Source organism: Amphiura filiformis, chromosome 5, assembly GCF_039555335.1.
Source record: "Amphiura filiformis chromosome 5, Afil_fr2py, whole genome shotgun sequence".
Taxonomy (NCBI): Eukaryota; Metazoa; Echinodermata; class Ophiuroidea; order Amphilepidida; family Amphiuridae; genus Amphiura; species Amphiura filiformis.
This window is the reverse complement of record NC_092632.1, coordinates 24,843,781-24,858,194: the sequence shown is the minus strand read 5'-3', so window position 1 is coordinate 24,858,194 and position 14,414 is coordinate 24,843,781. Positions and strand designations below refer to the sequence as shown.

The following is a 14,414-nucleotide window of genomic DNA, read 5'->3' as shown; positions in this document are numbered from 1 at the left end:
TTTCAAGACAAGATTACGACGCCTTTCCATTTCCATTAGGTTGTACACTTCTCAGGTAGCGAAACTCTTCCAACAGCATCGGTAGTACCATCTTCCCAAGATGCATCCGTTTGTCAAAAGCGAGATGCTCAGAATCACAACTCATCTTCATATTGAATCTCTGAAAAGAGAATAAATTAAAAACATTTAATTATGATTTCTTTTGTAAAGTTTGCGGTACTGACGTGCGAGCTAGCAGAGATTTAAAACAGGACTCGAGGAGGACTCGGCTGGACTCAAAGATGAATCCTCGAGTACTTGAGGTTTGAGTCCGAGTTCTTAGCTTCCGAGTCCTTGAAAAACTCGAGTCCGAGTCCAGGACCCGAGTCCTACAGCAATGCCCCCACTCATGCACTACTGCACTTTTTTAATCAATGAGCTAATTTGAAGCTACAGCTTTCGAGTTAGTTGCTATTAAATACTAGAAAAAGTACAAGTATTCGAGTAAAAAGTCAGATGAGATTTTCTCATCTACTCTGCAATGTCTGAGTCTCTGTAACTTAGAGATCGAGTCGAGAGCATACATGATTTACCGACGCAAATGAAAAATTACATGATTACGGCAGAGAAATTATCAGATTTGAAAACAAAGAAAAGAGAAAGCTTAAAATTGTCGAGTGTCGACGTGTGTTCCGTGACCGTGTACACTGCAATATAAATCTACATGACCAGGACGTCCGGAACTGCAAGTGCAACTGACCCCATATTCTTATGCAAAAAGTATAAAAGTCAAGCATAAAGTACATTATTTGAGTAAAAATATAATGTAGCTTACCATTCTGGCGATAATCGTTGTTCAAATGAAGAAAATAGGCAACGTGAAAGACGATTTTGTGAAGATGATTTCTTCAAAAACATCGCGAAGAGTGCTGCATTTGTCATGTTTGTTTACTTCGAGGACAGCAGCACATGCGAGTGTCCATGACCTTTTGACCGAAATAGGCACTTTGCGCACGCGTACTTTCTAAAAGTTGCCTTATTAGCTTGGCTGATACCCGTTGTCTTCAGATTCGGTTTCGTAAATTTGAAATCGCTGTATTAAAAACATTTTAGGAGCGCTTAAATATTGAGCACCATGGATATTTGCAGCACGATATAGGAATTCATGTAGTACCCATCAGTCTCTAACCGCGGCACTTCACGAGCGCAGAGAGGGAAAAACTGGGCCGTCTTTTGCCGTGTGTAAGATACGGTGGTTCCAGGTTTAAAAAACCGGACTGAATTGCCGTAGGCGTTATCGTCGCTGGATACCGTCTCCTCCTCTGGGGAGCAACATGTGTTTGGCACACATTCATGGGGTAATTTTGAAATATAACGCGATAAAAGGGCTAAAGAAAACATTACGGAAAGATTCTGATGTGGGCCATTTGGAAATTGACCTTTGCGGGTACACCTGAGATCTCGTCATTTGACGTCACTCCGATGCATTGCAAGTCAGCGTGACGTCAAATGACGACATCTCAGGTGTACCCGCAAAGGCTTATGGAATTTACCGAAAAGGTCAATGTGTCTATGATTTCAGAGCCCATTATTATAATCGTTATGTTTGATATTTTTCTTAACATGTCACATCTTTAAATTTTGTAAATCAGGTCGGTATATGTGGCCGAACTGGAAGCGGGAAATCTTCACTAACGCTGTCGTTGTTGCGAATAATTGAGACATTCAAAGGTAAGTGGGTCAAAGGTCAACTGCTATTATTATTGATTTTTAAAATCAGCAAATAACAGAAGCAAAAGAAAACATACATCTTTAAAGAGCATGTGAACATCTGAAACAACACTTTTGTGTTTTTTTCACACAGGTAAAATAATCATCGATGGCGAAAACATAGCACTGATGCCTCTGACAACTCTAAGACAAAGATTGTCAATCATACCACAAGATCCTATACTATTTACAGGAACAATAAGGTAGTGGCATTAGGCTTTGCAAAGTATAACACGTACGCGATTAGAGGGTGGTATTCAATTTTAGTAAAACCTGGCAGCGCCATCCTATTTGGTCCGCTATATTCCTAATCGTCTGTGCCTAAAGGCTAAGCTATGTCAAATTTGCTATGAATTATGCAAAAAGTCCACTTCAATGCGCCATGTTTAGCTAAATTGAGTCATTAAGGGATTGGAGTATAATAGATGCATACATTTTAAGCTATTTTAAAATATAAAATAAGTGAACAAATTAGATCAAAATGGTTGATGCGAATATCAGGCGATTTACGGTGTCATAACAGGGAATCGTTTGTCAACTTTTCCATATTATCGTGATTTTACTTTCTACACAGGACAAATCTGGACCCAATTCGTAGCAAATCAGATCAAGAACTTTGGAACGCACTAGAAATAGCACAACTCAAGTCTATCGTTTCTGAATTCGACCTTTGCCTTGGTAAGGTGCTAAATTGACAATTATCGTCATGAATTATTCAATAAATAGTTTTAATTCAATTTTTTCTTTACATTTTGTAACGGCAATTAGCTGGTGGTGTGCATATTTAAATTGTAGGAAAACATTGAGTAATATCAATGGTTATTTGGTGTAAAAGCACTCCTAAAATGTTACTCCTAACCTTAAACACCTCAAATCAACTTTAACACTGCATGTATAGTCAAGCTGTTAAAGAAACAGAAAGAAAACTTGGCCTCCGGACATGATAACATCCCGGATAAGATCTTGAAAATTGCCACTGATGAAATTGGTCCAGCGTGTAGCTGTTTTATTACAGAAATGTCTGGATTCAGCCTCTTCATTGAATGACTTGTTACTTGCTAATATACAAATTGTGTATAGAACATCACCAGGGATGATTGCCCGGTATCCCTCACAGCCATCATCTAAAAGATATTTGAACACATTTCGCACTCGCACATTCTGACTCATCTTGAAACCCGCCACATACTGACAGATAAGCAACATGGATTTAGAGTAAATCCAAACTAGTCATGATCTTGCTTTATCTCTTCAAAACAAACAACAAACAGATATCATAGTATTGGATTTTAGTAAACCATTAGATTACATTCCACATAACAGACTCCAAAACTATGGCATCACTGGCAATATCCAAACATGGATCCAAAACGTCTAAACACAACGTAAAAAGCGTGTGGTCTGAGGTGGTGAGTACTCAGACTGGGTGAAAGTACAATCTGGAGTCCCGCAACGGACAGTGGTAGGTCTATTACTGTTTTAATTATACATAAACGATCTGTCGGACAAAATATCGTCCTCTATACGCCTATTTGCGGACGGCTTTGTAGTCTAACGCAACATAGCATCCACCTCTGAAACACTTAAGTTAAAACAGGATCTCCAAATCCTCGGCCAATGGTAGCACGCTTGGTAGATGTCATGTAACGCCGAAAATCGCTTCTTGGTAAGAATCACCAAAAGACCATACCTACCATGGGGTAGATAACGCCAATGATCTTAGGTGGGCCAAACATATTAACAACATCACAGCGAAATCCAACAGGTCCTTGGGTTTCATACGACGAAACCTTAATTTCATGCCCCAAGACCTGAAGGTAACCGTATAAACTACTTTGGGCAAACCATTTGAATACGCCTCTGCTGTTTGGGTACACACGTTTTGGAGCAAATAAAAGCAAATCGAGGCTGTTCAAAGAAGAACAGCACGCTTTGTGAGAAATTATTACAGTAGAGAAAGTGGTCCAAGCAGCATGATCTCAACATTAGGTTGGGATACACTCGAACAGAGGTGGAAAGTAGCAAGATGCACAAGATCACCAATGGACAGGCGTTTCTACAACCGGTTAACCGCCGTACCAAGCATCGCCACAGTAAAGCATACCAAAGCCCAATAGCAACCAATAGCTGGGTAAATTCTTTCAGCATAACTTCGCTTCACGGAGCGCCCACCAAAATCTTTCTCGTCTGGCTCTAATAAAGCGAGATAAGTAGCCAACTAGAACTAGAACTAATGTTCTATAGAATAACGGTATGTAAATACCAAAGAATTCCTTCTCCTTATAGTATAATCTCCATATAAGGATCAGGTCTAAACCTGGTTTAATTTGTTTTGTGCATACGGACCTTAAGATCTTAAGATACAGTCCTAACCTAAGAGGTGTAAAATAATTAGGCGCTAAGTTTGCACCAAATGGCCATGTATCTTAATATTTTAATCATTTAAGAGCGATGAATATATATTTCCAGACACTCCTGTATCAGAAGGAGGTGAAAACTTCAGTGTTGGTCAGCGTCAACTATTTTGTTTAGCACGAGCTTTCCTCAGGAATTCCCGAGTACTAATCATGGACGAAGCCACGGCCTCAATCGACTACAGCACGGTATATGCACTATTGTATATTTTTGTTGCATGCCTCTTTATTTTACTTTGATGCGGTTATTATTCCGAAAAGGTTCACAACACAAAGTTATTAACATCATCATCGTCGTCATCATGGTCATCATCATTATCATCATCATCATCATCACTGTTTTTTTATTATTATTATTATTATTATTATTATTATTATTATTATTATTATTATTATTATTACTTTATTATTATTATTATTATTATTATTATTATTATTATTATTATTATTATTATTATTATTATTATTATTACTATTATAATTATTTATTATTATTATTATTATTATTATTATTATTATTATTATTATTAGTTGTTGTTGTTGTTGTTGTTGTTGTTGTTGTTGTTGTTGTTGTTATTGTTGTTGTTAATGTTTTTGCCTATATACAGGAGAAGTTGCTGCAAGAAGTTGTTGCTTCTGCTTTCAAGGGCAAAACTGTGCTGACAATCGCTGTAAGTTTGATCGTGACACTAGGGTACCCTACTAGGACACTTAAACTATGGCCTCCAAAATCCAATATCACGCGATACCTGATATTTGGAGGCCATTAAAAATGTTCCTATACCGGGTCCTTTAAAAAAAAAAATAAAACTAGAGCTCGTTTAGGAACTGCGCCGATTATCCTTTATACTTACATTATTTCGATAGAGACAATAGATCTTTCACAATAGAGACAAATAAAATACAGTACAAATACTTAGAATTTCATTAAAAAACCTGCTGTTATTGTTATATTTGTCTTTCAGCACCGAGTGTCCACCATTCGTGAATCAGACAGAATATGGGTTTTAAGTGATGGTGAGATCATTGAATGCGACAGCCCTGAAAACTTATTGGCGAGAGAAACTTCGGAATTCTACGCCATGGTTCAAGCTAATAAATAATCTGATCATAATGACTTGGTTCATATTTAACTTGCAGCCATGTTTTTCTCTGGCTTTATATGTTATTTTTCAATTGTTACAGTTTTTATTAAATCATAAATGTACAATCTTTTTTATTGGTTAACAGTTTTTAAACCTGATTTAACCAGGTCCCAAATTACACCTAAATAGAACCATCCAAATAATATTCTTGATAGTTCATAGGTCATAACATGAAATCTATTCTCCGTAGAGACGGCAAACTATACATTTTTGTTTCCTTTTGTCAAGACGTGATAATTTGAGACCATTTTCATTGCAATTGGAGCATTTAGTACAATTTTACCAATGTTTCATCTCATGAATTAAGCATATATAGATATATGACCATTAACCTTTTTACCACTTGTGATGCTTTATTAGATTAAATGAAAAACTGGAAGTCCGTAAAATATTTCCGTAAACAGTTAAAGAAATTTTATCTCTAAGTACAATTAGTTCAACAGTTCATGAATGTTCAGTAGGGCATTGTACTCCTGGAGATGGTCAAAATAAACCAGCCTCCTTCACTGACCAATCACAGACGCCGTAATAAAAGCCTTTGGACGGTATTAGGGAAATTCTATAAAACTTGACCTACAGTAGCTTGACCATAGATGGTATTTGGTAGTGATTGTTTGTAAACACCCTGAAGCAACTGACCTTATTGCAATTCAGTCACACATGACTTACATTATTGGTTACAGTTAGACTATACATTGAAAATGTCCTAATATTCTTAAATGTTTGTGGGACAATATCTTTTCAGTAGCGTGTGTTTCAATCAATTTTAGTACAAATTGATAAGTAATAATTCATTAAAATCGCTCAATTTTTCAGAAAGTTGGCCCACAGACATAGATATGACATTAGTAGTTAACCCCTTATCTACAGTAGTTATCCCCTTAGCTTAGTCATTTAATTATATGTGAATTCTAAAAAATTGAACATTATTATATAAAAAACTGAAAAGGAGTGTGAATCTGACCAAAAAGACTAAAAAGGCTAAAATAAATAAAATTGCGTAAATTTTTGCGTTGTCTTTTTAAAGACAGTTCTTGTTAGCCTTATCCGCCATATATATTTTTGTGTCTTTTGTTTTTTATTGTAAGTGATATATTTCTTGATGTTGTTGTAAATTTTATATATGGAAATAAATTAATGAATGATGAAATGAATGAATATCTATTTCATTTAGCTTTCTGTCTCTGTCTTTCTGGCTATGCGTTTGGCCGCGCTTCGACGCATCAATCCGATATTTCGGATAGGTACTGAACACACGAACAGCTAGACAGACAGCTGTCTGCTGATTCTGGCATAAAAAACTCATAATCAATTAAAAGTCACTATTAACAGCACTGTTTTTCGATTTATTGCGATAATATACCCAGTCTAGTCTAAGTCAGACTCAGTGAACTTGACCCATGACACCAAGAAGTCATACTATATGATTATTTAATGTCCCATATGTATACATTGCAGTATGTCATTCACCTTTTGCCATTGCTCAAGCAAAGCAATACTGTAAGATTTCAAACAAATTTTGTATTTTGATAAATAAACAAAATATAAAAATTTTCACTATTTCACATTGAACTTCTAGATTATGCCTATTTCATCAAATCACAAGCCTTAGAGACATGATAGATAGTGAATGACTTGTTTGACACATTTCTAGTTTTTTCAAATTTATGTATCAGCTAATCTGAATGGCTGTTTTTGTTTCATTTCAGATTTTGTCAGAAATGCAACACCTTAATTATGTAATTAGGATATATAGTAGGCTGACCAGCTCCCAAGTTACTTTCTTGAGACAAATTCGCGTTAAGCGCGCAAAATTTTTCAATTTTAACGAATTAAGGGCTCTGGTATGAACGTTTCGACAGTATTATTGTGGGACATGAGAGCACATCAGACATATCGAATTGAATTCTGAATACCAGGAATTTCCTTCTGATATCAAATAATCTTGATTTTTTTTTTGAAACAATCAATGAAAAATTTTGACCATTCGTATTGAAGATATGGATTTTGTCCCCAAAACACGAAAAAAAAGTTCATATCATTAAATTTATAAAGTTTACTCCGAGGACTGTTGAATATAAAAAAATATCAATTTCTAATTATTTGCAATAAATTATTTGATATCAGGAAGATATTCTTCGTATTACGAATGCAATTCGACATGTCTGATGTGCTCTCATGTCCCAAAAAATACTGTCCAAACGTTCATACCCCACCCCTTAAGTTAATTTTGGCTGGAACATGCAGGCCCTCTCATAGGAAGCCCTGCAATAAATAATGGTGGTACTCTCCGAGCATCAAAGAAAATGAGGAAACTAGCATTGACCTGATATAAGGGGTACGGTTGGCGAACAAAAAGGGGGACAAACATTTTTTAGCAGATCAAAAGAAGCATTTTGGTGGGTCGAAAGAGAAGCGATTGTTAGGGGCTGTGCGAAAATTATGAGCCCTGGTGGGAGGGTAAAATGGGGGGGTCAAGAAATTTTTGGCGTGCCGGGGGTGGGGAGGCAACTTTGGACAAGCCAGTGGGGGCAAGCGATTTTTGGCACACATTCATGGGCGCCTTTTAAATTGAAACGCTTAAATATTCCTGCTCGCTGCGCTCGCAACATGTATCTACACCATTTAAGGTTTGCATATTGGGATCCCAAAAATTTGGCATGTGCAAAGGGGAAGGGGCGCAAATATTTTTTGGCAGGCCGAGAGGGGGCAAGCGATTTTTGGCGGGTCGAGGGGGGGCAAGAGATTTTTTGCTAGCAGTTTGGAAATTTTACCCCCCCCCGGCTCATAATTTTTGCACAGCCCCAATATACAGATGGCATAGCCAATGTGCAATCCCATAATTCCAAGGTCAAAGTTCAAATGCAAAGTTACTCAAACTTTTTAAAAGCTAAAAATATTCCAAAATATTTCTGTAGGTCATAAGGATTAAGAAAATATATTGTTTGACCTATCTATGACTTATCGTTCCCGAGTTATAAGCAAAAAGGTTGAAGGTTATTGGGCTCCACATGGGAATATTTCCTCCAATTGTGATGAAAATAATTCTAACAATTTCAATACAGACTAGAGGCAAATGGTGGTCATAGACCACAAACCTAGCTGGGGCATGTTAGTATTTTGGAGGTATCTGACCCCTGAAAGATGTTCCAAAAATGTTCCCCTGGTCATGAGGTTTGTTGTCACGAGTTTGAGTCTTGTACTCCTTACAAATGTCCAGAAAATATAATTCTAAGATTTGACCCCAGATAACCTTTGACCTGATCCCTGCACAGTGTTCCAAAGTGTTCCCCTGGTCAGTAAGTTTGTTGTCACATAGTTTGAGCCCCGTACCGCTTACAGATGTCAAGAAAATGCATTTCAAAAATAAATTTGACCTCTGCATGACCTTTGACCTGACCATTGCAAAATGTTCCCCATGGTCATGAGATTTGTTGTCACTGAGTTTGAGCCCCGTACCCTTACAGATATCCAGAAAATGAAATTATAAGATTTGACCCCAGTTAACCTTTGACCTGACCCCTGCAAAGTGTTTCAAATGTTCCTTTGATCATTAAGTTTGTTGTCACCAAGTTTGAGCCCGTACCCCTTAAAGTTGTCCAGGAAAAGCATTTCTAAAATTTGACCTCTGTATGACCTTTGACCTGACCCTGAATTTGAATAACTTATCCTTCCTTTTAAGCAATTTATGAACAATTTTAAATTTTTACACTTTCGCTGGGATCCATGAATGGGTCTTTAATGACCTTTGACCCCAATTCTGTGTGCAAGTTATGGACACTGGGTAAAGCCGATGCACATGTGTAATTGACGTCATTGTGCTATATAATATGTGGCAGAAGGAGCATTTCGAAGGTATTTGGTTATATACCGGAAATGCCCCCTTAATGACCTTTGACCCCAATTCTGTTTGCACCTTATGGGCACTGGATATAGCTGATACATATGTGCAGGATACGTAATTGTAGGGTGTAACCTGGAGGAGAAGCATTTTGATATTTCCTAGTTTTTGTTACCAGAAGAAGAAAGCAGAATCGGATAGCATTAGAATACCCCAGCTACAATGCTGGCCATAAGTGTTGGGACGGTTTGATAGGGTAATGTAAATAAGCCCCCACTCCCCGATCAATGTTGAATTCGACTTTTTGGTCACACGAGCCTTGTGGCACCCAACATTGATTGGTGGGGAAGGGGAGGGTTGGGGTGTTAGGAAAGTGTTTAGGCTTGACACCAAAGAAACCTCCACTTTATCACGTTAATAATAACGGAAATAAGGTCATACTATAGTGTACGTTTTCCATAAGTGTCCCAACACATTTTGGCCATGGTTGTAGGTAAGGGGTGGTGCAATAATTGTGTGTACCCCCGGGGGTGAATTATAGGGGGGGGCAAAGATTTTTTTGGCAGGGCAAAAGGGGGGGGTTAAGCATTTTTTTGGCAGGTCGAAAGGGGGGTCAAGCGATTTTTGGCAGGTCGAAAGGGGGGGCAAGCAATTTTGGCACAGATATTTTGGGCACCGTTTCTATATTACGCCCTAAAAAGGCGTAGGAAAACGTTACGAACACGTTCAAATATGCAAAATTTCCTGCTCGCTACGCTCGCATTATATGTTAAGACAATTTAAGGTTTTAAATTCGGGTTCCCCAAAATCTTGCATGTGTAAGGGGGGGGGGGGCAAAGCTTTTTTGGCACATCAAAAGGGAGGGCAAAGGTTTTTGGCACGTCGAAAGGGGGGGCAAAGGTTTTTGGCACGGCCAAAGGGGGGCAAGCGATTTTGGCAGACCATTTTGAGAATTCACCCCCCCGTACACATAATTATTGCACCACCCATAAAGAAAGAAAGAAAGGATCGGATAGAAAAACAGGACCAAGCTTGGGGGTTGGAAACCCCCAGCTAGGTAAAAACCTAAGTGTACAGAGCAATGTTGAAATAGTTACAGTACAATACATACAGCAGAATATGAAATGGAGCTGCATTAATTAAAACATTTTTATATCTAAACCACAAAATGTAAAAAGATGCACACATTATGATGGTTGGACTTACAGCCACTCATTTTAAATTGTTGACATATTTATGAATATCGACACGTATTGATCTAATCTAAATTTAAGTCATCCACCCAATATTAGAATTACAAAATTAATACAATGAAATCGATTTAATTTTCTTACCTTGTTTGTTGCTCATTCAAGATGACAAAACACAGAAAATACAAATAAGTTTACATCAACTAAATATGTAAACAGTTATAATAGCAAATGCTCAAAGATCGTGAACCCCTTACTCAAAACATTTCAGATTTGGGATGACATCTATACTGAGACTTGAACAGCATACAGCAGAACTAAAACTGGTTACAAAAATTTCACAAATTAATGTCGTTGTGCAGATGGTACATGTATGGTACTGAAACGAGAGTGTTGGTGTAGTTGAAAATGGATGTGATCCCAATAATCCCACTCTCTTGGTTCAAAATCTGGTTTCTATTTCAAAACCAATTTCACTGGTGACCCCGTTCTTATCACTAGAGTTTATAAAATGTGGTGTTTTTCTTTCAATCATAAAAAGGATAATTGACCAGACAATTCTTGGGGACCATAAATTTGGTCAGAAATGTTCCTTTTTACCTTTACCTAGGTGGGTTTACACCCACCTAGGTATTGGATTCCAGATTTTCTTCCGCTGGCAACAGAGACTCATCTATCAGGGCACAGTTCTTGAACCCCAATATATTTGTATATTCATTGAATAACCTTTGACAAATCAGAGTCTATGGACAAATTTGGGTACAAAAAACTCATACTCTGTAACAAATTCAAAATGCTATGTCACTTGCACATATAATCATGGAAGTATACTATATAGTGAGCATGGTCAGAACAGAGATCAAAAGTAGAATCAGACTTGCAGCTGGAAGTTGATTCCCAATTGGGTAATAAAACCACAGCTTGCTGCAACTCTAATTTCACTGACCTCCAAGCAGGTGATGTCAGCCACTTACTCCGATTTCACCATTCAGAAGTTCACCGTTGTTGTGGATATTATAATGTGCAGATGATGAGCATTGATCATGTTGAGCTAGGTACTGTTTTGCTATCCAATCTTTCTTCTTTCTTCTTCTTCTTTCTGACAATAACTTCAAATTGCTTCTCCTCCTACATGTTACATATACACCCTACAATTATGTCACTTGCACCACACAGACCCTAGAAAGTTCTATGGTCTGTGCTTGCACATATGTATCGGCTATATCCAGTGGCCATAGGCTCTAAACAGAATTGAGGTCAAAGGTCATTAAGAGGGCATTTCCGGTATTTAACCAAATACCTTCAAAATGCTTCTTCTGTCACATATTATATATAGTACAATGATGTCATTTGCATATATGCATCGGCTATACCACACGCCTATAACTTGCATACAGAATTGGGGTCAAAGGTCATTAAGGGGGTAAAATCTTACAATTGTATTATCTGGATATCTGTAAGGGGTGTGGGGCTCAAACTCGGTGACGACAAATTTCATGACCAGGGGAACGTTTTGCAGGGGTCAGGTCAAAGGTCATGCAGAGGTGAAATTTTAGAAATGCATTTCCTGTACATCTGTAAGGAGTACGGGGCTCAAACTTAGTGACAACAAACTTAATGATCAGGGGAACATTTTGGAACACTTTGCAGGGGTCGGTCAAAGGTTATCTGGGGTTAAATCTTAGAATTCACTTTCTGGATACCAGTAAGGGGTATGGGACTCAAATTCAGTGACAACAAATCTCATGACCAGGGGAACATTTTGCAGGGGTCAGGTCAAAGGTCATATAGAGGTCAAATCTTAAAATGTCTTTTCTGGACATCTGTAAGGGGTACAGGACTCAAACTCGGTGACAACAAACTTGATGACCACAGAAACATTTTTGAACATTTTGCAGGTCAAAGGTCAAGGGGTCAAAGGTCATTAAGGGGGTCATTTTCCGGTCTGAAAGCTAAAAATATTCAAAAAATCATTGTTTTTACAAATTACATAGCAGAGTGTTGCCATTAGCACACATGCATTGCTACCAACCAGGGTCTTTAAGGTGTCTACAGTTTTGGGGTCAAAGGTCATTAAGGGGTCGCTTCCGGTCAAAAACCAAAAATCATCAAATATTTTTATTTTTTTTATCTCAAAACGTAGAGTGACATAAACTTCATATATGCATTAGTGTTACCCGATGTATGCACGGTATTTTTATTTTTTGGTCAAAGGTCATTTAGACGTCATTTCCGGTTTTAAGCTAAATAACTTCAAGAATTTTTATCTCCATAACTAAGCATAGTAGATTTTTTTAATTTAAACTGTAACAATGCATTTTCTCGGTGTAGATAAGGTTTTTTTTATAATGGGGTCAAAGGTCATTAAGGGGGTCAAAACGTCAAATTTGCCAAAAAAAATTTAAAATTACGGAAAAATGGCTATATCTCGGCCTATGAAAGACGGATTAAGCCCCAATATGCTACAGTGATGCACCATTAATGGTGGGGGAAGTCTATAATAGCCTCGGCCCAAATGGTCAAAGTTTAAGGTCAAAGTTCATTTCGGGCTGTCTTGTCTACCATGTCGCCGCATGGCTGGTGGTCTAGTTCTTTCTTCTTTAGTAGAAGCATCAACTCGGTGACAACAAACGCCATGACCAGGGGAACATTTTTGGAACATTTTGCAGGGGTCAGATACCTCCACAACACCAACACGCCCCACCTAGGTTTGTGGTCTATGACCATCATTTGCCTCTAGTTTTATTTATTTTCTTCGCTCAGAGCAGTAGTGACCCACTAAAGGAATAATGGGTCGATTAACTGGTATATGCCCCTAAGAGTGTACTATATCTGGTATAGTAGCACACCGTACCCTTTTCCAGCAGTGCTATAATTTCCCATACACAAATTGTACAATGCAATATGAACTCTGCATTGTGTCTTTTCAGAAGAGAACTTTCTATAAGAGAACACTTATAATTATAGCAGTAAGTGACAACAGATATGCGACATACTTGACCGATAACAGATTTTGGAGACAGATTGATGTACCCTGTTATTAGATGGTCTATGGTAAAACCAATACCCTTATTTTGGATTTGCAAAGACTACTCTACTCTGACTGACCTTCACCTCACATACAAAACTAAACCAGATCATTCTTGTCAAGAGACCACCTTATTATTATGGTAGTAGTGACCATGGTGACAACAGACATGTACCATATTTAACTGATGTTTGAAACATCACAATGTGAAGGACCTAGTTGGTTAAAGCTAACCTAAAGATACTCTTCAAAACAGAATATTTTTCAGAAGAGACCGGCTTGAAAAGAAAGAAAGAAAGAAAGAAAGAAAGAAAGAAAGAAAGAAAGAAAGAAAGAAAGAAAGAAAGAAAGAAAGAAAGAAAGAAAGAAAGAAAGAAAGAAAGAAAAGAAAGAAAGAAAGGAAGAAAGAAAATTGAAAAGAAGGAAAAAGAAGTCAGTATAAAGAAGGAAAGAAAATTGAAAGGAAGGAAAAAAGAAGTCAGGAAAGAAAGAAAAAGGAAAGATAACAGATAGGATTGATGAAAGGAAAGAAAGAAAGAAATGCATAGGAAGAAGGATAGAAAGAATGAAAGTAAGAAAGAAAGATAGGAAAGAAAATAAGGAAAAAAGAACAAAAGGAAGAAGGAAAGAAAGCAAGGCAAAAATGGAAAATGGATGTATAGGAAGAAATCAATGGTATTAGATGGTCTATAGTTAAACCTAGTATATAAATCCAGGCACATACAATGACCATCTACCTTGCTCCCTCAGACCCAGTCAATTAATTACCCAATTATATGCCTTGTCCCTACATGTAGATCAACTCTTGTCAAAGGTAAAGGAATTGGAGTTGCTGACAGGTTTATAGATAAACAAATTGGAGTTGATGACAAGTTTGAGACCAAGACAGATGGCTGTAAGAGTACACCTCCTACTTGTAAGAGCATTTTGGTGGGTGCTACTAGTTTGTAAGAATATTCGCGGCTTACGCCGCTCATACTCTTACTACTACTAATTTATTATAATAATGGTTGTAAACTGACATATTTTCTGTACAGAGATGTAAAA

General features: G+C 37.4%; 1 protein-coding gene across 3 annotated transcripts in view; it reads left to right on the top strand.

Moving 5' to 3' along the window:
• LOC140152842 (ATP-binding cassette sub-family C member 9-like) overlaps positions 1-6,311 on the top strand; it is a 40,412-nt gene extending 34,101 nt beyond the window's left edge. For all 3 annotated transcript variants that reach the window (XM_072175364.1, XM_072175365.1, XM_072175366.1), the window contains 6 exons: positions 1,632-1,710; positions 1,844-1,952; positions 2,324-2,427; positions 4,219-4,352; positions 4,772-4,834; positions 5,129-6,311. In XM_072175364.1, the coding sequence (XP_072031465.1) occupies positions 1,632-1,710; positions 1,844-1,952; positions 2,324-2,427; positions 4,219-4,352; positions 4,772-4,834; positions 5,129-5,266 (627 nt within the window). In that variant the 3' untranslated portion in view covers positions 5,267-6,311. The remainder of the gene's footprint in view (positions 1-1,631; positions 1,711-1,843; positions 1,953-2,323; positions 2,428-4,218; positions 4,353-4,771; positions 4,835-5,128) is intronic.
• The last annotated feature ends 8,103 nt before the right edge of the window (positions 6,312-14,414 follow it).